This window comes from Pezoporus flaviventris, unplaced genomic scaffold (genome assembly GCF_033815535.1).
Source record: "Pezoporus flaviventris isolate CSIRO_AGI_PZ_B2104156 unplaced genomic scaffold, CSIRO_AGI_Pfla_v1 ptg000079l, whole genome shotgun sequence".
Taxonomy (NCBI): Eukaryota; Metazoa; Chordata; class Aves; order Psittaciformes; family Psittacidae; genus Pezoporus; species Pezoporus flaviventris.
In genome coordinates this window covers 60881-83625 of record NW_026892627.1, presented here as the reverse complement: position 1 = coordinate 83625, position 22745 = coordinate 60881, and the positions used below count along the sequence as shown (strand labels likewise).

The following is a 22745-nucleotide window of genomic DNA, read 5'->3' as shown; positions in this document are numbered from 1 at the left end:
TCCGCTTCGCCGACACGATGATGCTAATGCGGGCAGCCCATGGGTGGCCCCAGCCCTGCAGCTGGGCCAGTGCCCATCTCGCCATTGTTTCCATTGCCGGTCCCCACCATGCCGGGCCTGCCCTGCTGCCGGCCGGTTTGCCTGGAGGGCGCCTGCCGGCCATGGCCAAGGCCCTGTGGGGCTGTGAGTGAGTTCTGGGGGGTGCCAGATCCTCCCCCGCTGCAGCGGTGCTGAGCCCCTGTGGCACTGTCCTGCAGCCCAGGGGCTGCTCATGGCAGACCCAGCCCTGAGTCAGGATGGGGTATCTGGGCCACACCAGAGGGGTAGCCCCACTCCCAGACACTTGGATTCCAGGCAGGCTCCTCCTGCACCTGGTACTCACTGCTGTGGGGCTTGGCCCTGCCATTCTGCTACCCCCGTGGGTGTCTGTGGTCCGTCCGTGTCGTCGTCCCCCCCGCTCCCTGAATTAAACAGTGATTGAACAATGAGCCGCCGGCTCCTCTGCAGCTCCTGTGTCCAGCGGCCCTGGAGGGTGCTGGGGAGGACTGGGAAGTGTTGCACGTCTCATCCCCTGGGGTGCAGGGGACAGGCAGGGGCACGCTGCTGCCTGCGACCATGGGGGTCCTGCAGCTCGGCCCCCCTGATTCCAGTGTCTCTGCCCATGCTGTGCTCCCCCTGGCACATGGCGCTCATTGGAGCTGAGGGACCGCAACGTGTCCCACCTCCCGTGCCAGGCAGTTTCTTGACCTGGGTGCCCAGGCAGGAGAGGGGCTGCAAGAGCTGCAGAGCTGCTTCTGCCCCTGTGCCAACGCCGAGCCCACCGAAGGGCTGCGTCACCGCCTGGCACATCAGCGCCAAGCCCTCTCTGCTCAGTGACGTGGTGACCTTTGTGTGTGTCCCCTGGGGCTGACGGTGGCGTGTGTGCGTGTGTCCCTGTCACTGTCACCACTGTGCTACACCCCACGGCTCCAGCAACAGCTCCTGGGCATGGACCAGTCAGAGCCAACCGTCCTGTGGTTGCCATTAATCACAGAATCATGGCACCATTTGGGTGGGAAGGGACCTTGAAGCCCATCCAGTTCCAACCCACTGCCATGGGCAGGGACACCTTCCACCAGACCAGGCTGCTCCAAGCCCTGCCCAACCTGGCCTTGAACATTGCCAGGGATGGGGCACCCACAGCTTCTCTGGGCAACCTGTGCCAGGGCCTCACCACCCTCACAGGGAAGAACTTCTTCCTCGCATCTCATCTCAATCTCCCCTCTGTCAGTTTAAAGCCATTCCCCCTTGTCCTGTCCCTACTTGTCCTTGTCAAAAGCCCCTCTCCAGCTATCTTGTTGGCCCCTTTAGGCACTGGAAGCTGCTCTAAGGTGTCCCTGGAGCCTTCTCTTCTCCAGTCTGAACAAGCCCAGCTCTCTCAGCCTGTCTCCAGAGCAGAGGTGCTCCAGCCCTTGGAGCATCTTTGTGGCCTACTCTGGACTTGCTCCAGCAGCTCCATGTGCCTTCTTATGTTTTTGCCCCAGATCTGGATGCAGAACTGCAGGGGAGGTCTCACCAGAGCAGAGGAGGAGTCAGCAGTTGCAGTCCCTGCCCAGGACCCTCAATCCCAGCCCGCTGGAGCCCAGCCTGGTGCCCAGGGTGTCTGCCCTGGCTGGAGGACACAGCTGCTGCCTTCACCATGCGGGTTCAGCCAAGCTAAGGTCATGTTCCAGACGTACACAGACAGGACACAGGGACAGATGCACCCTCATGCTCTGGCTCGCTGGCTTTATTCAGCGTCTTGGCAATGCAGGGCCTGGGGGCTGACCCCAGAAGCACTTTGGGGGTGCACAGGGTGGTCAGTGGGGCTGGTCTTCCCCAGGCACAGGCTCACTTATACCCTGTGGATGGTGGGGGTGCGCCCCCAGACTGCCTCAGGGCATGGCCTGGGGTTGGTTGGGCCCTCGGTTCTCTCCTGGCGTGGGGCTGTGCCAAGGCACCATCTTTGCTATTTGCCAGGCCGTCTGGGCACTCAGTACCTCCTGCAAGACACAGTGGGGGCTGCCAGGGGTACCCGTGACCCCTGTGTCCCCATCCACAGGCTCACCAACGGGTCCTGTCGGGGGCCCTGACGCAGCTCTGGTGTTACCTGTCGCGGCAGCAGGACGGTGCTGAGGTGTCTCAGGCTGTGGCGGTTCCTTGTCCTCCCTCCTGTCCCTCTCCTGTGGGAGCAAGCACAGTGTCACACCAGCTCTGGGGCCAGACTGATAGGGTGGGGGGGGGACATGGCTGGGGGCTGCCTGTGGCACCTCCGGACCTTTCACCATCCTCCTCCACTGGCTCCATACGCACCCGCCTGCGCGGCTGACCCTCATCATCCTCGCTGGCACGCCATGACATTGACCGCGACTCCTATGGGAGAGACAGGCACCATTGGGGTGACAGTGACAAATCACAGCCACGTCCCGCAGCCCCATGGTGTGGCGTGGCACAACCACAGCCCGGCTCACCTCGCTCAGGACGGAGAAGCACCCGGAGCAGGGTCTGTGGGGCCGGCGCCGGCCAACGCCGCTCATCCCCTGTGAGGGAAGGGCTGTTTACCAGCTCTGCTGGAGCCTGATGCTGCTCGGGGTCACTTTGGCCTTTCCATAAACAGCCTGAGCCTGTGCTGGGCAATGGGAGCACAGGCAGGGAGGTGCAGGCAGGGAGCACAAGCGGGAATGGCGGCTAGAGCTGGAATGGGGAAGGACCGTGGTGCCCAGGCCCTCCCCAGTTCCTCCTGGTCCCTCCCATCAGACACCCATCCCCTGACCACGCTTTGGGTGTTTGGAGGTGATGTGCTCCCAGTCCCAGCCCTATTCCAAACCCTTTCCCTGCTCTCCCTTGGTGCAATGAAGGCCCTGTTCCCCCCCCACTACCTCCCCATACCAAACGTTTGCTGGTTGCGCAAGCCCTGGGGCTGCATGAGGAGCCCTGTGGCATCAACCCTCAGCGTGCCAAGCCCATCCTCAGCCCCACCAGCACCTGGAGCTGCACAGGGAGTCTGGCAAAGCTGCTGGCCTGGCATTTGGGCTGCCCCATATGGGGTTTTGGCACAGGGCGCTGGTGCCGGAGCAGCCGGTGTCCTCTGGGGTGCTGTGCACAGCATTCCTCTCCCTGCAGTTTCCCCCATTATTCCCTGGCTTTAACCTCCCCCTTCGTACACAACCAACCTCTCTCCGCTGTGTGACCTTTGTGTCTCCATGGTCAGCTCTGCCCACCACCATGAGGGCTGCGGCGGCAGTGAGACCACAGAGCAGCCCCAGCCTCATGGTGCTGCGGGGGCCCGGCTCCAGCTGTCCCGCTCCTGCCGTGCAGTCTCCAAGCTGGACCTTGGCCCCTGATGTCAGTGCAGCGCCTGGGCCGGCCCCTGGCTGCCCACTGCGGGTGATGGGAGTGAGCTGCCCCTGCAGGACACTGGGGAGGGGAAGGGAAGGAACCCGCTGGGGAGGGGAAGACGTGGGCAGTGCTGTCACTGCGGGGCAAAGATGGGGCAGATCCACTACCATGAAAATTAGGATGCAGAAAACATCTCTCCCCACTCTGACCATGACCCCGCTCTGCAGGCAGCTCCATGGGTTGCTCCTCTCTCCTCCCCAAAGCACTGATGCCTCTTGGGTACAGCTTGAGCCTCTGACTATGTCGGATGACACCTGGGTGGAACCGAGCTTCATGAAACACCAGTTGGTTTGTTTTTCCATAGGAGCTCAATTACTCATTGCCCAGTTCTGGATTTGAGTGCTAATGCAGGAAGTGGATTTATCAACAGCAATTCCCAACCCATGTTTCTGTCCCTTCAACAGACCCGTTATCCCTGAATCCGTAACCATGGAAGTTGAACGTGGCTGAACATAAGTGTTGGATTGGTTATAACCAGGAAGGAAGCAGAGCTGCCCCCAGCCCCTCTCATGTCCAAGGACTGGCTGGAACACAAGGGGGGGGGGAATCTCCTGACAAATTTCCATGCTTTTCATGCAACACCTGGCTAAAAACATAAAAACCTATAAGACTTCATGCTAAAAAGTCCAAAAGCAGGAGCAACAGGCGCCACGAGGGCTCGAAACTCCACAATGTACACAGGAAATAAAGGGTCAGTGTTAGTTTTTAACTCTGGGAGGCTCCTGCAGCTTGAGATACAGTTACAAGTGGAGATGTTGTCTGAAAGAGGTTCCATTGCACGTGAGAGGAAGCAGGATGGGAAAAAGAGGGAATCACAAGTGAATAAAGACCACAGACCAGGCAGGTGAAGCGTGAACAGCTCAGGTCGACACCCCGGTGCGTGCCTGTTTGTTGCATGTGCAGAGAACCACAGGATTTACGCTGATGCTTCTACCCGTTTCTTCCCATTTCCCCATGGGTGGCTCCCCTGTACCGAAACTCATTCACTCCTTACATTCCTAACTCAGGTGGAGGAGAAGACCCCCCCAGCCCTGGAACACGGGTGCCCGGGAGGGGACATCCAGGCCCCCGCCAGGCCCCATCGAGCCCCAGCCACGTTTTCAGCTCTGGCGGCAGCTCCACGCACCCCAGACCCGCAGTTTCCCTGCACGAACCTCCTCGGGGCGGGGGGGGGTCGCCGCTCCCCCTGTAACAGCACCGCCCCGGTGCACCGCCGGGACCCCCGAGGTTGCCCGGCCCGCACCCAAAGGGTTCTGTGAGGGAGCCGCAGCACGGGCAGCAAGCAGCGGGGCGGGGCAGCGGCGGGAACGTGTTTGGGGCTGACCCGCGCTTGGGGCTCCGGTTGAGAGGCACCGGGTAAGGCGGGCGCTGGCTGCTCCGCAGCGGGCACTGCTGCCCGCCCGGCCCGGTCTCTGCTCGGCCCCGGTGGGGCAGGGTGGAGGAGGGGAGGGGCACGGGACGACTCGAACCCCGGCCTCGAGAGGCGCCCGGGGCTTCCGACAGCCGCGTCCCTCGTTACCACGGCAACCGCGGCACAGGGGCGCGCCCGCACATGTAAACATCCGCTGACGCCCTTCCGGCAAGGAGCCCGCCTTTCCTCCTCCTTGCAACACGTGCCGATCTCCTGACCCGGACGTTCTTACGATGTCCCAGAACCCCCCGCGCCACCCCGCCTCCCACGTGACAGCCACCGGCTCCTCCATTGGCTGTTCCCACCGGCGGCACCATCTTGTGGCTGCTGCCCGCCGCTCCCGGCCGTGGGCCCCAGGCCTGGGCCTACCCGAGAGGACTGCTGTGATTGGCTCAGCGCCGCATGTGACCCACGCGGAGCTCTGCCATTGGGCGGCTCCGGTGAGGAGCCCAATGGGGGCTCCCCCCCACGGCCGGCACAGCATCAGGGTGAGAGGTAACCTCCTCCCGTGTGGTGCCGCAGGGCACGTGTTTGCTCTGAGCTCCTGCTCTCGATGGACAGGGCAGCAAAACCACCGCGTCCCGGCAACGTGAGGAGCGGCTGCAGGAGATGGGTGCTTTGGCCTGAGGAAAAGGGGGCTCAGGGGGGACTTGATTGCTCCCTGCGTGACAGGAGGTTATAGTGAGGTGGGAGTTGGTCTCTTCTCCCAAGTAACAAGTTGTAGGACAAGATGAAACGGCCTCAAGCTGCACCAAGGGACGTTTAGGAAAGATTTCTTCACCAAAGGGGCTGTCAAGGGACATGGTGGAGGCACCATCCCTGGAGGGACTGAAAACATGTAGACATGGCACTGAGGAACAGGCTGCCAAGGGACATGGTGGAGGCACCATCCCTGGAGGGACTGAAAACATGTAGACATGGCACTGAGGAACATGGTTTAGTGGTGGACTTTGCAGTGCCGGTCTTTTCCAACCTGTACCATTCTGTGATGACAAGTTTGGGATCACAGTCAATGGAGCCTGTTAAAGTGAAAGTGTGCCTGTGGCTTGGCAGTGCCAGCACTCATTCACTTCAGTTAAACACGGGAAGCTCAAGAGAGCCGGGCAGAGCAGAGCAGAGCAGCCAAGCTCAGCGCCATGAACACAACGGGGAATTGTTCCTGCACACGGATAGACAGACCAGTGGACAGTAACTTCAGATACTTTAATGAGAAGACAGCAAAGATCCCCGTGGTCAGAAAACCTCCTGCCCCTGCAGCTGGCCCACCCACACTGCCCGTCTCCATTCTCTCTGTCCCACTCATCCTTCCCTGGGCCTTTTCCTCTGAACAATCCCTGTTTCTGCCACAGGCACTGCACAGTTCTTCTCCCACTGATCCCTCCTCTGCATGTGTCTCACGGCATTTCCTTTCCCACACCACTTGTGGGGCAGTTTGGCTGCAGGGTGCTGTCAGCTGTCCATGCGGATAATGAAGGGCTGGGTATCTGCATGCCAGCCATAGCTGTTGAGCTCGAGCTTGTGGCACACGGATCCAAATACATGGTCCACCGTCCACATCAATGTTTTATAGGCAGTGTGCAGTGGTATCTGATCTGAGTGAGGAGGTTCCTGTCCTTTGGTGCTCTGGTTAACATGAGAGCTGCAGATGGGCTGCTCCTTGCTACATGCAGACACCCCAGGGTGCAGCACTTTGCTACTCCCCACCACAGCCGCCTCGGAGGGTGGGGGCACAGGCAGCGGTGCAGGGGATGCCACAGGGGTGCAAATTGCTTCTTGGGAGCTGACTCTGCTCTCAGACAGGGGCAGAGTGGCCTCACGCTCTGCAGGAGAAACAAGTGCTTCACACCTTCCCTCCATGGGGACTGACTCCACCTTGCTATCAGGGACAGCAGGCACAGGACTGCCGGTGCTGGAGGCACACCGAGGAACCCTCAGACTCCTGCTGATGTGGGAATTGCAGCGCCACATAATCCGCTTGGCTTTCCTGATGATCTGCCTGATCTGGGCTCTCTGTGTGGCCAGCCTGTGCAGCACGGACCGAGCTTTGCCACCCAGACGAGCCATGTTACCAACCCTGGCCCTGAAACAAGTCCTCTGCGGGCAGCAGTACGCGTGGTCCTTGAGCACGGTGCTGCTTGACGCTTGCAGCTGGCAGTAGCTGTGGTCTGTGGGAGGACAGGGCCCGGTGCCACAGTGCCAGATCTGCATCATGCTCTCCCTACAGTAGCAGTGGTCCTTCCAAATAGCCTCCTTCACATCCTTGGCACACAGTTCCCTGGGTCTCAGGAGGAATGGAGCTTCTCCTGAGGGGCAGAAGCTTTCATAGGTGCTCCTCTGACACTGCTCCTTTGGGTCACTGTAAAGGTGCTCCTGAGGATTTGACTTATGGTTCTGCTGTTCCATCCAGGAATTAAGTGCGAGTTCTCTGCCCTGTGCTATGTTTGCTGTCACCCCGTGTTTATTTTCTGCTGCTTCTTCCTTCTTGGGCCAGACAACAGTCTGTGCATGGTTTTCGCTTTGCGCTGGTGCCAGTCCTCTACTGGGCACCTCCACCTGCGCCTTGCTGTGACCCATGAGACATCTTAGCTTGTTCAGGAGTGTTCCAGGCTGGAGATGGCACTGCAGGCTCTGCCCTCCTTCTGAGCATGTGCTGGTGGGAGTTTCACTTCTGGCTGGCTGGGGCTCTAGAGAAAGGGGCCATGCTGAGGGGATGGGGAGGTAAGAAACCTCCATCCTCCCCAGTTTGGGGCCACCAGGGCTCTGCTTCTCCAGACTCTGCATGGCCAGTCTGGCCATGGGTCTGGAGAAGCACCAGTGGCACTGACCAGGCACAGCCAGATCCTGCTGCCAGCTTCCTGCTCCACAGCCCAGTAGCAAGGAAAAAGAGGGACCAGGACTCACCTTGGCAGGGTGACTGTGCCCTCTCCTCTGGCGCACCAGCCCCAGGCCACCAGCCCCATGGAGGTGCCTTCAGCAACCTCATGGCCCCAGCACATCCTGCAGAGAAAGCAGACGGATGGATGTCACTTTCCTGGCAGGGAAAGTGCCCCTTCACGCAGCAGCTGTCAGGCAAAGGAGGAAGCCCTGTCCACTGCCAGCACCCAGGAGTGGTCCTACAGGACCTGGGTTGTTCCTGCTCACCTGGAGAGGGGCAGTCAGGGCCTTTCCACCTCGACGGGCTCTGCAGCGAGCAGACCCATGGCTCTTCCCCACGCTCCATCCGGTATAAAATATCAGGTTTGGGGCCTGTGTAACCTGTGGGGTGGAACAGAGTGTGTTGTTCCAACACAGACTGTCAGAATAAAATGTTACCATGAGAAAATAAAGATGTTCCCTGGGACACTGTGCTTCACTGTGACAGGAAGAGCCCAAGCAGAAACACCATGAAAAGGGGGAGAAACAGCAAGAGGGATGTCAGAGCTGCTGCCAGTGAGTGACAGCAGGCACGTTATCCAAAAGGACCTTGCTGTGCAATGAGGTGTTGGCTCCCCTGTACCATGCCTGGTGGGTGCTACCCCTGCCCTGCTGCATCCTGAGCGCCCATGGGAGGGGACAGAGTCACTGGGCAAGAACCACCCAACCCCAGGGCTGGTAGCTCAAAGGGCCCCAAACCCTGCACATTTCACAGACTCCCAGACTGGTTGGAGTTGGAAGGGACCTTAAAGCTTGTCTAGTTCCAAGCCCCTGGAATACCTTCCACTAGACCAGGTTGCTCCAAGCCCTATCCAACCTGGTGCTGAACGCTGCAAGAGATGTGGCAGCCACAGCTTCTCTGGACAACCTGTACCAGGGCCTCACCACCCTCACAAAGAAGAACTTCTTCCTCAGATCTCATCTCAATCTCCCCTCTGTCAGTTTAAAGCCATTCCCCTTGTCCTATCCCTTCCTGCCCTTGTCAAAAGCCCCTCTCCACGTTTCTTGTTGGCCCCTTTAGGCACTGGAAGCTGCTCTTAAGGTGTCCCCAGAACCTTCTCTTCTCCAGGTTGAACAAGCCCAGCGCTCTCAGCCTGTCCCCATAGCAGAGGTGCTCCAGCCCTCGGAGCATCTTCATGGCCCCCTCTGGACTCACCCCAACAGATCTACATCCACATTTTCCAGCAATAACCCCCCCAGCGCTCCAGTGCTCAGAATAGTTATCCTAGATGTAGTTCCACACGCGCCCATCAGTGCCTCAAGTTGCTGGAAGCAGCATGGTCCTGATGCGGTCTAGCATGCAGGACCCCCCAACCCCAGATGTTCCAAGTGGAGTTACCCAGGGATGTCAGGAGCCCGTAGTTGTCCATCATGACGCTGCGGTAGAGCTCCCTCTGCCCTGCCGTGATGGTGTCCCACTCCGTGCGGCTCAGGTAGACAGCGATGTCCTCGAAGGTCAGTGGTTCCTGTCACACACACTCTTGGCACCCTCGTCCCTCACGTGCTGGGGCCCATTCCCACAGGGCGGGGGGAGGGTTTCGGATAGGTTTTCTCTTCCAGGTGCCATTCTCACCCCTAGGAAGCCTCCCACTATTGGGAATGCCAACAGAGCGCACACACCCAGGGCTGCTTGTGTGCCATGCGGGGCTATGCGTCATTGGGGACCAACTTCAAGACACTGCCCAGAGCCCCAGGGATGTGTTCAGGGTGGCCTCATAGCTCATCCCCATGGAGAACCCCCACGGTTGGAAGCGCCATCACAGTGGCTGCCAGCAGGGGGGACAGCAAGAACCACCCTAGAGAGGGGAGTGTGGCACAGGGCATCGAGGGAGGCAGTGTGGGCTCCCCCTGCCCCTAGGCCTGGCTCCTACCTGTGTCCACCCTGCCATAGCGGGGGATGTGAGGGCCCTGCAGGGGGGGCTCCGGTCCCCGCTAGGCCCCAGAGCCCCCCACACCCGCAGGCTGCGAGCCGGAAGTAGGCCGCATGACATCTTCTCCTGCAGTCACGCCCTCACGTGTTTCCGGCCCGGAGCCACTCCCACTCCCGGAAGTAGCCTGCGAGCACGTGATCCGCCGCTGTGGGGAGGGGGATGATCGCGAGAGGATGTCAGCGCCGCCGCCGCCATTTTGAGAACTGCTCGTCGACCCCCGTCGCGGTCACATGATAGGAAGGGGCGCCGCCATTGGTCCGACGGTGGGGGGGGGGGTGTGTGGTGGTGGTGCGGGGCGACCTCCGCCATTGAGTCGGTTGTCAGCAGCAGCAGTGATTGGTGTGGGCTGGGGGGTGCGGAGGAGCTCTCGTGAGGGTGGTGAGGCCCTGGCACAGGTTGCCCAGAGAAGCTGTGGCTGCCCCATCCCTGGCAGTGTTCAAGGCCAGGTTGGACGGGGCTTGGAGCAACCTGGTCTGTGGAAGGTTGCTCCATGGCAGGGGGTTGGAGCGGGGTGGGCTTTAAGGTTCCTTCCAACCCAAGCCACTCTGTGAATGATTTTACCATACCTGCCTGTTTCCATGGTGATGGGGCGGTTTCTGCTGTTGTGGGGCAGCACCAGCCCCTCAGTGATGGCTGGTTCAGGGCTGTGGGCTCAGCTCAGGGGATGTGCAGTGCAGAGATTTCCCTCCCCACGCACATCCTCTCCAACACATAGTAGCGCTGGTTTAACCCCAGCCATATGTCCAGAGAAGGAAACCCACACCCTGCAGAAGGAACTGAACTCAAAGCCCAGGACAAAGAGCACAGGTTCTTTGGTGAAGTGTTTTAAACCCTGCTTCTGCAATTCCACAGGAAAAAAAGAAGAGATGGTTACACCTGCTTTTTGTGATTCTCATGGATCAGGAATACCATGTTGGACAAGATTTCTCTCCAAATAAGAACTGAAAGTCAACAGAGATGGACATTCCAGCTGCATTTCCACAGCAGCAGTTTAACAACCCTTTGTTTTCATGTTTGCTTGTACTGCTATCACAAGCCAGGTCCTTACGGAACGTTATTGTCTCATGGTTGTCTGTGCCCTACAAATATGTGGATTGAAGAAAGGAAAAGGCAGTTCCCTGCTTAATTTTAACTCCAGTGAAGAGTAGGGTAGGGCAGGTTAGGGTAGAGTAGGGTAGGGTAGTGTAGGGTAGAGTAGGGTAGGGTAGATTAGGGTAGGGTAGAGTAGTGTAGGGTAGGGTAGATTAGGGTAGGGTAGAGTAGGGTAGGGCAGGTTAGGGTAGGTTAGGGTAGGGTAGGGTAGTGTACGGTAGAGTAGGGTAGGGTAGATTAGGGTAGGGTAGAGTAGAGTAGGGTAGGGTAGTGTAGGGTAGGGTAGATTAGGGTAGGGTAGAGTAGGGTAGGGCAGGTTAGGGTAGAGTAGGGTAGGGTAGGGTAGAGTAGGGTAGGGTAGATTAGGGTAGGGTAGAGTAGGGTAGGGCAGGTTAGGGTAGAGTAGGTTAGGGTAGGGTAGGTTAGAGCAGGGTAGGGTAGTATAGGGTAGAGTAGGATAGGGTAGATTAGGGTAGGGTAGAGTAGGGTAGGCAGGGTGGGTAGAGCAGGGTAGAGTAGGGTAGGCAGGGTAGGGTAGAGTAGGGTAGGGCTGGGTAGGTTAAGGCAGGGTAGGGTAGGGTAGAGTAGGGTAGGGCTGGGTAGGTTAAGGCAGGGTAGGGCAGGGTAGGGTAGGGTACAGCAAGATAGGTTAAGGCAGGGTAGGGTAGGGTAGGGTCGAGTAGGGTTGGGTAGGGTGGGGTAGGGTAGTGTAGAGTACAGTAGGGTAAGGTAGGGTAGAGTAGGGTTGGGTAGGGCAGGGTAGGGTAGTGTAGAGTACAGTAGGGTAAGGTAGGGTAGAGTAGGGCAGGGTAGGGTAGGGTAGAATAGGGTAGGGCAGGTTAGTGTAGGGTAGGGCAGGGTAGAGTAGGGTAGGGTAAGGAAGTGTAGGGTAGAGTAGGGAAGGGTAGGGTAGAGTAGTGTAGGGTAAGGAAGTATAGGGTGGGGTAGGGCAGGGTAGGGTAGGGTACGGCAAGGTAGGTTAAGGCAGGGTAGGGTAGGGTGGGGTAGAGTAGGGTTGGGTAGGGCAGGGTGGGGTAGAGTAGGGTTGGGTAGGGCAGGGTAGGGTAGGGTAGTGTAGAGTACAGTAGGGTAGGGCAGGGTAGGGTAGGGTAGTGTAGAGTACAGTAGGGTAAGGTAGGGTAGGTCAAGGTAGAGTAGGATAGGGTAGGGTAGAGTATGGTAGAGCAGCGTAGGTTAACTCAGGGTAGGGTAGGGTAGAGTAGGGTTGGGTAGGCTAGACTGGGGTAGGGTAGAGTAGGGTTGGGTAGGTAGACTATGGTAGGCCAGGGTATGGTAGGTCAGGGTAGAGTAGTGTAGGGTAGGATAGGGTAGAGTAGGGTAGAGTATTGTAGGGCAGGGTATGGTAGGGCAGGGTAGGGTAGGGCAGGGTATAGTAGGGTAGGGTACAGTAGGGTAGGGTACAGTAGGGTAGGGTAGGGTACAGTAGGGTAGGGCAGGGTAGTGTAGGGTAGAGCAGAGTAGGATAGAGTAGGGTAGGGCAGGATAGGATAGGGTAGGTTAGAGTAGGGTAGGGTAGGCTAGGATACAGTAGGGTAGGGCAGGGTAGGGTAGGGTAGAGTAGGGTACAGTAGGGTAGTGCAGGGTAGTGTAGGGTAGGTTAGAGTAGGGTAGGGTAGGACAGGGTGGGGTAGGGTAGAGTAGGGCAGGGTAGGCTAGGATAGATCCGGGTAGGGTAGAGTAGGATAGGGTGGGGTAGGGTAGAGTAGGGCAGGGTAGGCTAGGATAGATCCGGGTAGGGTAGAGTAGGATAGGGTAGGGTAGGGCAGGGTAGTGTAGGGTAGACCAGGGTAGGATAGAGTAGGGTAGGTTAGAGTAGGGTAGGGTAGGACAGGGTGGGGTAGGGTAGATCTGGGTAGGGTAGAATAGGATAGGGTAGGGTAGAGTAGGGCAGGGTAGTGTAGGGTAGAGCAGGGTAGGATAGAGTGGAGTAGGGTAGAGTAGGACAGGGTAGGGTAGGGCAGGGTTGGGTAGAGTAGGGTAGGGCAGAGTAGGTTAGAGTAGGGTAGTGTAGGGTAAGTAAGTGTAGGGTAGGGCAGGGTAGGTAGAGCAGGGTAGGGTAGGGTACGGCAAGGTAGGTTAAGGCAGGGTAGGGCAGGGTAGGTAGGGTAGAGTAGTGTAGGGTAAGGAAATGTAGGGTAGGGCAGGGTAGGGTAGGGTAAGGCAAGGTAGGTTAAGGCAGGGTACGGTTCGGTAGGGCAGGGTAGGGTGGGGTAGAGTAGGGTAGGGTAGTGTAGAGTGCAGTAGAGTAGGGTAGGGTGGGGTAGAGTAGGGTAGGGTAGTGTAGAGTGCAGTAGAGTAGGGTAGGGTAGGTCAGGGTAGAGTAGGATAGGGTAGGGTAGGGTAGAGTAGGCTAGGGTGGAGTATGGTAGGGTAGAGTATGGTAGGGCAGCGTAGGTTAAGACCGGGTAGGGTAGGGGAGAGTAGGGTTGGGTAGGGTAGACTGGAGTAGGGTAGAGTAGGGTAGGGTAGGGAAGTGTAGGGTAGAGTAGGGCAGAGTAGGGTAGCCTAGAGTAGTGTAGGGCAGGGTAGTGTAAGGTAGAGCAAGGTAGGGTAAGTAGGATAGGGTAGGGTAGGGTAGGGCAGGGTAGTGTAGGGTACAGCAGGGTAGGGTAGAGTATGGTAGGGTAGGTAGAGTAGAGTAGTGTACAGTAGATTGGGGTAGGGTAGAGTACAGTAGGGCAGGGTATGGTAGGGTAGGTCAGGGTAGAGTAGGGTAGGGTTGGGTAGGCTAGGGTACAGTAGGGTAGGGTATGGTAGGGCAGGGTAGGGTAGGTCTGGATAGAGTAGGGTAGGCTGGGGTACAGTAGGGTAGGGCAGGGTAGTGTAGGATAGAGCACAGTAGGATAGAGTAGGGCAGGGTAGAGTAGGGCAGGGTAGAGTAGGATAGATCCAGGTAGGGTAGAGTAGGATAGGGTAGGGTAGAGCAGGGTAGGATAGACTAGGGTAGGGTAGATTAGGGTAGGGTAGGGTAGGATAGAGTAGGGTAGGATAGAGTAGGGTCGGGTAGCGTAGGACAGCGTAGGGGAGGGCAGGGGAGGAGAGGGTAGAGTAGTTCCAGTCTAAATGGAGCTGCCCTTTGTGCAGAAGCCAAGGTTGAGGTCTTTCTCTTTGCCTGCCCTGAGCTTCGGCACTTGTGGCGCCTGGAGCTATGTACCTCCATGGGGTACCCAGTCTGCGGGACCTCTGTCAGAGGCATCAGCCCCTGGGCTGGTTTCCTGCTGAGCCACTGGGAACTTTCATCAGGGTGACACAAAAGTCCCCTGCCCCTGAGACCAGCGGCAGCTTCCTCATGGACACCAGCAGCAGGGGAAGGGTGACTGGTCCTGACACCATGCCCAGGGCAGGTCCTGCTCTGGCCTGAACCTGGTGGCCTGGCAGAGGAGGGCTTTTCCCATCTTGGTTCCTTCCAAACCATCCCTCTTGTCTCATCACACAGGATAAGCATTGGGTCGCTTCTCGAGGAGTGCTGGCAGCTGCGATTAATCATGGTGCCTGGGCTGCACTTGGCACCACAGTGGGATCGTACCAGGTCAGGTGTGCTGGGTTTGGGGTGGTTTAGTTTACAGTTTGTCTTGGAAATATGTTGTAAGTACATGAGGACCCCCTGGGCTGGAGGGCAGCACATGGCCCTGGAGCAGAGTGCTCCGTGTGCCCAGCAGGCATGGAAACACTAGAGTGGGTCCAGCAAATCCAATCAGGAAATCTAAGTGTCTGACAGATGGGGTGTCACATTAAGAGTGTAGAAATTTGCCAGCAAGTTGCCCCTGTTGTGTTCCAGCCCATCCTCAGAGGTGACAGGGGCTGGGGGCAGCTCAGCTTCATTCTTGGTTATAACCAATCCAACACTCTACATCCAGTCATGTTTAACAGGAACTTCCATGGTTACGGATTCAGGGATAACGGGTCTGTTGAAGGGACAAAAACACGGGTTGGGAATTGCTGTTGATAAATCCACTTCCTGCATTAGCACTCAAATCCAGAGCTGGGCAATGAGTAATTGAGCTCCTATGGAAAAACAAACCAGCTGGTGTTTCATGAAGCTCGGTTCCACCCAGGTGTCATCCGACATAGTCAGAGGCTCAAGCTGTACCCAAGAGGCATCAGTGCTTTGGGGAGGAGAGAGGAGCAACCCATGGAGCTGCCTGCAGAGTGGGATCATGTTCTCATCCTCTGCCATGGGAGAGCTCAAATGCCTGATTTATACTTTGAGAGACATGGAGGTGAGACTCAATTTACCTTTGCTGCCCTCATAGGTGGTGTGGGTGGCAGCCATTTTCTCCCTTTGGTGTATTTATTATCTGTAGATGAGGGATAAGAGAGTAGATAAGGCTGCTCAAGGGCTGTGGGTCTTGCACAAGGCTGGAAGAGAGCCATGAAATATCCTTAGCACCTTCCACCTGGCTAAGGCAGCATGAAGGGCCGCCCAGCCTTCACCCGATCACCCCTGTCAGGTTGTTGCTGTTAATCTCTTCATCACATATCTCATGGCCTCAGGCCTCATTCCTACATGGGGAAAAGCTGGGAGAGTTGGGGCTATTCAAGATTGAGAAGACGAGGCTGCAGGAGATCCTCTCCTCACCTGATGGAGACTAAATGCTGCCCACTGCCAGGCCGAGAGGGGATGTGCACACCAGTAACATGAGAAATTAATCTGCACAGGATCCCAGACTGGTTGGGTTGGAAGGGACCTTAAAGCCCATCCAGTTCCAACCCCCAGCCAGGGGCAGGGACACCTTCCACTAGACCAGGTTGCTCCAAGCCCCATCCAACCTGGTCTTGAACACTGCCAGGGATGGGGCAGCCACAGGTCAGAAATACTGGCCATGTCAATGACCATGATGTCTCTGCCACCAGCCCATTATCACTGGCTTGATTGCAAGCTTGGACTTGAACAGGTGTTCCCTGATGAGGTTGGTCTCAGTGGTGCCTTTCCCTGCCCCACTCTTCCCAACCAGGAGGAGGCTCATCCCCAGCCCCCTCCATGCTGGACATCCATGGCTGCAACGGACACAAGCAGACGTACATGACTCCTGTTGGTGCCACAGTGCTGCCTGCACCATGTCCCTGGAGTGTCCCCCAGGAGACCCTCCCCAGCTCCGGTGCCTTCCTGCACAAGCAGACAGGGAGCTGGTGGTTGCCACATACCCTGTGCCATGGGGCTGGCACTGTTCAACAGCTGTGTCACTGACATGGACCCTGGGACTGAGCACCCTCAGCAAGTTTGCTGACGGCACTGAGCTGTGTGGTGCAGTCAACAAACTGGAGGGAAGGGATGGGATCCAGAGGAACCTGGACAGGCTGCAGAGGTGGGACAGTGCCAACCTCATGAGGTTCAACAAGGCCATGTGCAAGGTCCTGAACATGGGTCGGGGCAATCCCAAACTCAAATACAGGCTGGGGGAGACTGGATTGAGGAGAGCAGCCCTGAGGAGAAGGACCTGGGGGTGTTGCTCCATGAGAAGCTCCCCATGACTCAACAGTGTGCGCTTGCAGCCCAGAAACCAACCATGTCCTGGGCTGCATCACCAGCAGTGTGACCAGCAGGCTGAGGGAGGGGATTCTCCCCTTCTACTCTGCTCCACTCTGGTGAGACCCCCCCCCCCCACAGTCCTGCATCTAGCTCTGGGGCTCCAGCACACGAGGGATGTGGAGCTGTTGGAGCGAGTCCAGAGGAGGCCACAAAGATGCTCTGAGGACTGAAGCACCTCTGTTATGGGGACAGGCTGAGAGAGCTGGGCTTGTTCAGCCTGGAGAAGAGAAGGTTCTGGGGACACCTTAGAGCAGCTTCCAGTGCCTAAAAGGGCCAACAAGAAAGCTGGAGAGGGGCTTTTGACAAGGGCAGGAAGGGACAGGACAAGGGGGAATGGCTTTAAACTGACAGAAGGGAGATTGAGATGAGATCTGAGGAAGAAGTTCTTCCCTGTGAGGGTGGTGAGGCCCTGGCACAGGTTGCCCAGAGAAGCTGTGGCTGCCCCATCCCTGGCAGTGTTCAAGGCCAGGTTGGACAGGGCTTGGAGCAACCTGGTCTAGTGGAAGGTGTCCCTGCCTGTGGCAGGGGGTTGGAACTGGATGAGCTTTAAGGTCCCTTCCAACCCAAACCAGTCTGGGATTCTATGTTCTGGAGCCCTGGATCACTCCCGTTACCTGTGCATGCTGCTGTTGGTGCCTGTGTCATGCTGCAGCTACAGCCACAACCGTGGCCCAGCACAGGCTGCAGCAGCTCCCAGGCTGAATCCACCACAGCCGCGCTGTCATCTGAGCCTTATCCCAGTGGGGCTGCTCTGGGATGCTGCCCTGAGGGATGCTCTGCACCATGCCCTGGAGCCTGCATGGGTGAGCTGCTGCTCCCAGGCCCCCACCTTTGCTTTGGGAGCCATTTGGGTCCACACAAAGCAGGATGGCTGGAACCAGCAGCCCATGATAGTGCTCCCATGGGTCTGCCTGGCCCAACTTCCCCATGGGAAGGGGGTCTGGAACATCCCTGGTATGAGCAGTGCTGCTGTGGGAGCTCTGCAGCCCCTTGGGGCTGTGGTACTCCAGTGCAGCTCTGCCAGGCTGGTATCTCCTCAGGGGACCCAGTTCCCCTCCAGCAGCACTGGTGCGCCGGGATAACCAGCTCTCACATGTCCTGGGCTTTCCCTGCCTCCAGGGACTTCCAGCCACCTGTGACAGGAGCCTGTCAGGATGGGGTTGCCTCGGCCAGCTGCACCAAAAGCACCGAACAGCACCAGAATGGGGAAGAGGCTGAGCTTCACCCTGTTACTGGAATTGAAGCGGGGGAAAGGAAACCTTACCCACGCCACCCACTGCCAGGGGAGGTGTTTGTCCTGTGACACTGGTGTTTTCCCTGAAACCTCCCTGGGTCTCAGGTGTTTGTGACTTCTGCTGCTGGGGACGTTCCCCATTCCCATCCACAGCTCACATCCCACTTCTCTGTGCCTCCCCTCCCCCCACCGGTTGCTGGGATGAGGCTGTGTCCAGCTGCTCCAAGGTGCCAAGACATGCTGACCCCATCCCTGCTTGATTCTGGTACCCAACAGCCCCAGTACCGGCTACCAACTTCCTGGAGCACAGCTGCAACACACAGTGTCAGCACACGGAGCAGAAGGGCCGGGGCAATGGGGACATGGGGACACTGTGTGTTGGGAGTATCAGGACACAGAGCATTAGGAACCTGAAGCCACTGGGACACAGTACACTGGGACATCACGGGTGTCAGGGACATCAGGACCTGGGACGTGGGGACATTGGGACTTGGGGACACAGGGGAACAAACCCTGCTGGGGCCCCACATGGTGCAAATTTCCACCCAAGAGAGAGAACCCCCCCAAACCTGTGCCAGAAAGGAAGGAGCTCTGTGGAACCAGTGCCATGCACAGTGGTGCAGATCTGGGCACACCGGTGCCCTCATCAAGGAGCTTCCTCCTCATGCCCACCCTGGGGCCGGGCTGACTGGGGCACGTGGACCCATTGGGCTCCCAGTGAGATGGAGACGGGGGTTCCAGGCTTTAATTCATGTCATGATACATATCAAAGTACTGGCAGCAGCACAGGAAGCAGCGGGGGGACGGGGCAGCGCAGGGGGGGCCTGTGCAGGCACCTCACGGGGCTTTGCTTCATGGTGGAGGTGCTGGAGCCGAGGGGAAGCTCATGGGCAGCACGGCGCCGGCCGGCAACCCACAGCCACCGCGGCTGAGCCCGGCCGGCGCCGAGATGTCCCTGTGGAGGGTGACACATCCTGGGGGGAAACATCCTTGGGTTTGGAAAAGGCAGTTCTGCTGCTCCAGCTGGTTGTGACCCACATGGAGCATCCCGCCGGCGATGGCATCACTAGCAGGACTGGGACACTGCTACCACGGGGAGCCGGAGCTGTGCCATGCACCGATCCCCACCTGCAGCCACCTGTGCCCAGCACAGCAGTGAAGTGCAATTTTCCCATCTCCCAGCCAGGCTCCCAGTCAAACTCCGATGCTGTTTGGTGTCAGCACATCTCCAGAGAGGAGCCTTCCCACCATCCGCATGCCCGCGGTTCTCCCAGTGCCCCAGCCCCGCACCTTCCTGGCCTGGTGCTCCCAGATGCTTCCAGGTCATCCTTCAGCTCCTCACCACCAGCACCACACCGGGGCCTCAGCGCTGCTGGGGCCGGGGCCCTGCCTCGGTGCAGCCCCTCCTTCGTGCTGCGCTGCTGCCAGTGGGGAAGCAGCCTCCACCCTCGGGCTTTGTGTTTGATTTCATTTTTATTTTGCGTGCTTTCTGCCTCACTGGAGGCTCTCGGCGCAGCCGGGACGAGCCTCCTCTTCCTCCTCCTCCTCCTCCTCTTTTTCACACCCGCAGCAACGCGGTGCTGCAGCTCCTTCCCGGCATAGCACGGCACAGGGATGCAGCTGGCGGCTGCTGAGATCCGGCTCCGCGCTGGCACTCGCCGCCGTCATTCCCTGGGCGAGCAAGCACAGCAGAGGTTACCCCGCGCCGGCACCTGGCACACCTGTGCTGTGGGTGGTGAGCGGGGTCACCACCAGCCACGCCAGGCAGGGTAGGGCAGGGGGACCCTGGGGAATGCCCTGTGGAAACCTCCCTCCTCCTCCTCCATGGCTGGGGGAAGTTAAGCTGTGGCAATGGGGAAGGGAGGAAGGGCTTCTGGTGAACCACGTGGACTGCTCAAGGACAGGAGGGCTGAGGCTCCGGGTGCTGACAGCACCAGCCTTGTGCCTGTCAGCAGGAAAACCCCAGCAGAAGGACAAGGGGTGGGAAATGGGCAAGGAGCATGGCCGGGTGGTTCCACGGCCAACCTGCGGCTGCTGACCCACTGACACACCAGGCAGGGCTGCATGTGCAGCCCCAAGCAGGCGTGCCAGCGGCTCCTGTGTCTGCTGACAGGACCGTCACAGGCCCCCAAACCCTGGGGAGAGTCTAGTGCCCCCCAACTCCCACTGGGACAGAATTCCCTGCTGCAGAAGGGAGTGTGAGCGGAGTGCCAGTGCTCCCACAGGCCTCAGGAGGGGAATCGGCTGCAGGGGGACACGCCGGGAGGGAGGGGGCTCACGTGAGGGCGGCCTCAGCCCTAGGGGCACACTGGTGCGCGGTGAGGTCAACCTCCTGGGCAAAGCTCTGGCCGCACTGGGTGCAGGAGAAGGGTGTCCTGGCAGCGTGGGTGCGCCGGTGGATCCTCAGGGAGCCCTTCTGGCTGAAGGCCTTGCCACAGTCGGGGCAGGCGAAGGGCCGCTCGGCACCGTGGCTGCGCTGGTGCGTGGCCAGGCTGCTCCTGCAGCTGAAGCCCTTCCCGCAGCGGGCACAGGCAAACGGGCCACCGGTGGCTGCCTCATATGGCTGCGGCGAGCGGCTGCTGCCGGGCTGGACCTCGGCGGCAGTGGTGCCAGGCCGGTCTTCAGCGTGGGTGCGCTGATGGTTGAGGAGGAAGCGCTGCTCACGGAAGCACTTCCCGCAGCGCTGGCAGGAGAAGGGCTTCTCGCCGCTGTGGATGCGCTGGTGGGTGAGCAGGTTCTGCTTGAGGCTGAAGCTCTTCTGGCACACGCCGCACTGGTAGGGACGCTCCCCAGTGTGGATGCGCTGGTGGATGATGAGGTTGTGCTTGAGGCTGAAGGCTTTGCCGCACTCGGCACAGATGAAGGCGCGCTCCCCGGCGTGGTGCTTCTGGTGCCGGGCGAGGCTGGGCTGCTGGCCGAAGCATTCCCCGCAGAGGATGCACTTGAACTCCTTCTCCACCTCCTCCTCCGCTTGGCTGTGGATCACCAGCGCCTTCTCGTCGCCCAGGCCCTCCTCGCCCCCCGGGAAGGCGAAGGGCTTCTCACCCGCCGGCGACGCCAGATCCGTCATGGGCACCCGCTGCCCTGGAGAGTGCAGACAGGGAGGGCTGCAGCTCCGGCCGCTGGCCCTAATGCCCCGGTGCGGGGCTGTGGCAGCCCGGTGTGAGGAGCCCTGAGGAAGAAGGTGACAGGGCCCGGCCTCGGCTGGAGCGGGACCGCGGGGTAGGCCGAGCCCTGCGGCAGGCTGAGGCAGCTCTCCGGGGGCCGGAGGGCTTTGACTGGAGGGGCCGGACCCGGCTGGAGGGGGCGGGCGCTTCAAACCCGGCACCGGGGAGACAGGGGCCGCGAACCGACCAGGAGCCGCCGCAGTGCGCCGGCCGGGCCGGGCCGGGCCGAGCCGAAATCAGCCGAACTCGCCCGAGCCGGGCCGAGCAGAGCCGAACCCGGCCGAGCTGAGCCGAGTGCAGCCGAACCCGGCCGAACCCAGCCCAGCCGAGCGCCGCCGAACCCGCCCGAGCCGCCCATCCCTGCGGTGGGCCCGCCCCGGCAGTTGGTTGCGGTCCCGGTCCCGGTCCCAGCCCCGGCCCTCGTCTCCCCCGGCGCATCCTGACCTGGCGGGTCCCGCGTGTGTCCGTGATGGTTCCTGCACCAGTGAGGCTGGGCCGGGGCCGCCGCGGGGCCGGTCCCTTCCAGGACGCAGAGGGTGTCCCTGGCCCCGCTTCTCCCTCCCCTCCCTGGGGCTCCCCGGTCCCCCCTTGCCCGCAGCGTGGCCCCCTGGCGCTGACCTGCCCGAGCCGCTGCCGCGCCGCGTCCCGCCGGCCCCGCCCGGCCCCTCCCGCCTAGCTGACGCACCGGCGCCCGCCCGCGCCCGTCACCCCGGCCTTGCGGCGGCTCCGCCCGGGGAGGGCGGGGGGCGGCGGAGCGAGGACCAGCAGCATCGTACGCCTCCGGGGAGGGCCCGGCACGACTCCGACTCTGTGAGGGGACACCCCCACACCACGCGTTGCTCCTGCCCCGTAGCAATGTGTATGTGTTGTTCCTCCCCTCCCCCCACCCCGATCCTCCGAGCCCAGGAATTGTCCCAAATCACCCCAAAACCAGAGGAACCAGCCCTGCCGCCCGAGCGAGTCTGGTGGGACCGGGAGAGCCGGAGGGTCCTCAGCACAGCAGTCAGCACTGGGGGCGGCTGTGCCGCAGGACAGCGGAGAGAAGCCCCCAGGTCCTGCCCCTGTGCCCCTGTCACCTCCTCCATCCCACCCCGGGGTGGGACCCGGGTGTCTCCAGCCGGGCCGGTGGCACACGGTGGCCACGGGGTGCCAAGCACACGGCTCTGAGCTGTTTCGGGGCTGTTTGCACTGGGAGGAGCCCCTCGTGCTGGTTGGGTCCTGGGTGCCACCACCACCAGGGACCTTCATCTGGCACATGGCGTGGCCATCGCAGCTGGATTCAGGACCAGGATGTGCTGGCAGTGCCGAGGCTTCTCCCAGATCAGGACAGGCTTGTGTGTGCTGGGCCAGTGGGACCAGGGGCCCAACATACCCCCAGCAATGAATGAGAGCACCATGGAATGAGAGCACCAGTGATCCTGGGAACACAGGGGGGTGTTCTGGTGGAGCAGAGCAGATGTGACACAAAGCCATCCATGCCACTGTCACACTGTCACTGGCGGTGACAGCAGTAGGTGCTATAGCACAGAGTGGAGCTTGTGGTGCCACAGGCAGCTCCAGACTGGGCTGTCATGCAGAGGTTTGGCAGCCATGGGGCACGGTGGAGGTGCTGGGCCTGGTGCAGGAGCTCTCTGCAGGCTGCAGCTTGCCAGGGCTCAGCAGCGCGCTCAGCCGGGACGCCCGTCGGCAGAGATTGCTATCGCTGTTGTCTGGACCTGCTGCGCTGGGGCCTGGTGATGCCAAAACACCAGCTGTGTTTGTGCCTGCCGGTGCCAGGAGCTGGGGGCTGCCCAGAAGGTGAGGGGAGACCTGTCCCCTTCCCAAGGGGGCTGAGGCCATGAGCACTGGAGCTGAGGGCTGGCTGTGGAGCCACTGAGCTGGTGTCATCCCTGGTCCAGTGGAGGTGGCGTTGCTGGGGGACAGGAAAGGGGACGTTGGTCCCTGAGCACTGGCAGGGGGATGGTGGAAGGCCACCTCCATGCCATGGCCCTCCCAGAGCATGGCAAGCAACATGCCAGGGCTGGTGATT

The 22745-nt window shown here is 60.0% G+C and overlaps 3 protein-coding genes across 6 annotated transcripts; all 3 read right to left on the bottom strand.

The window, feature by feature from the left end:
• Positions 1-1753: 1753 nt before the first annotated feature.
• LOC133280091 (uncharacterized) lies at positions 1754-3584 on the bottom strand. 3 transcript variants are annotated; one of them, XM_061474476.1, is made up of 5 exons: positions 3192-3584; positions 2490-2558; positions 2297-2391; positions 2129-2201; positions 1754-2021 (listed from the first exon to the last, which is right to left on the bottom strand). In XM_061474476.1, exons 1-5 carry the CDS (start codon positions 3567-3569, stop codon positions 1914-1916), a joined length of 723 nt encoding a protein of 240 aa, XP_061330460.1. In that variant the 5' UTR covers positions 3570-3584; the 3' UTR covers positions 1754-1913. The 3 variants fall into 3 exon arrangements, with proteins under 3 accessions (XP_061330460.1, XP_061330461.1, XP_061330458.1); XM_061474477.1 differs by having other exon boundaries at positions 2129-2198; XM_061474474.1 differs by having other exon boundaries at positions 2332-2391.
• Positions 3585-6012: 2428 nt separating this feature from the next.
• LOC133280010 (uncharacterized) lies at positions 6013-9981 on the bottom strand. Its single transcript, XM_061474293.1, is given in 5 exon segments — positions 6013-7620; positions 7622-7825; positions 7970-8083; positions 9081-9207; positions 9757-9981. Coding segments are annotated over 5 exon segments (2013 nt in total). The 3' UTR covers positions 6013-6277.
• Positions 9982-19003: 9022 nt separating this feature from the next.
• LOC133280094 (oocyte zinc finger protein XlCOF26) lies at positions 19004-21521 on the bottom strand. 2 transcript variants are annotated; one of them, XR_009747064.1, is made up of 3 exons: positions 21335-21521; positions 19357-20633; positions 19004-19100 (listed from the first exon to the last, which is right to left on the bottom strand). XR_009747064.1 is itself a non-coding variant. In XM_061474482.1 (3 exons), exons 2-3 carry the CDS (start codon positions 20617-20619, stop codon positions 19214-19216), a joined length of 798 nt encoding a protein of 265 aa, XP_061330466.1. In that variant the 5' UTR covers positions 20620-20633; positions 21335-21521; the 3' UTR covers positions 19004-19213. The 2 variants fall into 2 exon arrangements, 1 of the variants encoding a protein (XP_061330466.1); XM_061474482.1 differs by having other exon boundaries at positions 19004-19220; positions 19829-20633.
• Positions 21522-22745: the final 1224 nt, after the last annotated feature.

Excerpts from the sequence above, each read along its gene's own strand:
- LOC133280094 (XM_061474482.1), bottom strand. The coding sequence starts at position 20,619 with ATGACGGATCTGGCGTCGCCGGCGGGTGAGAAGCCCTTCGCCTTCCCG.
- LOC133280091 (XM_061474474.1), bottom strand. The coding sequence starts at position 3,569 with ATGGTCAGAGTGGGGAGAGATGTTTTCTGCATCCTAATTTTCATGGTA. Across the intron at positions 2,202-2,331 it reads AGGGTCAGCCGCGCAGGCGG|GAGAGGGACAGGAGGGAGGA; the intron begins GTGCGTATGGAG and ends TTGCTCCCACAG. Across the intron at positions 2,022-2,128 it reads CCGTCCTGCTGCCGCGACAG|GAGGTACTGAGTGCCCAGAC; the intron begins GTAACACCAGAG and ends TGTGTCTTGCAG.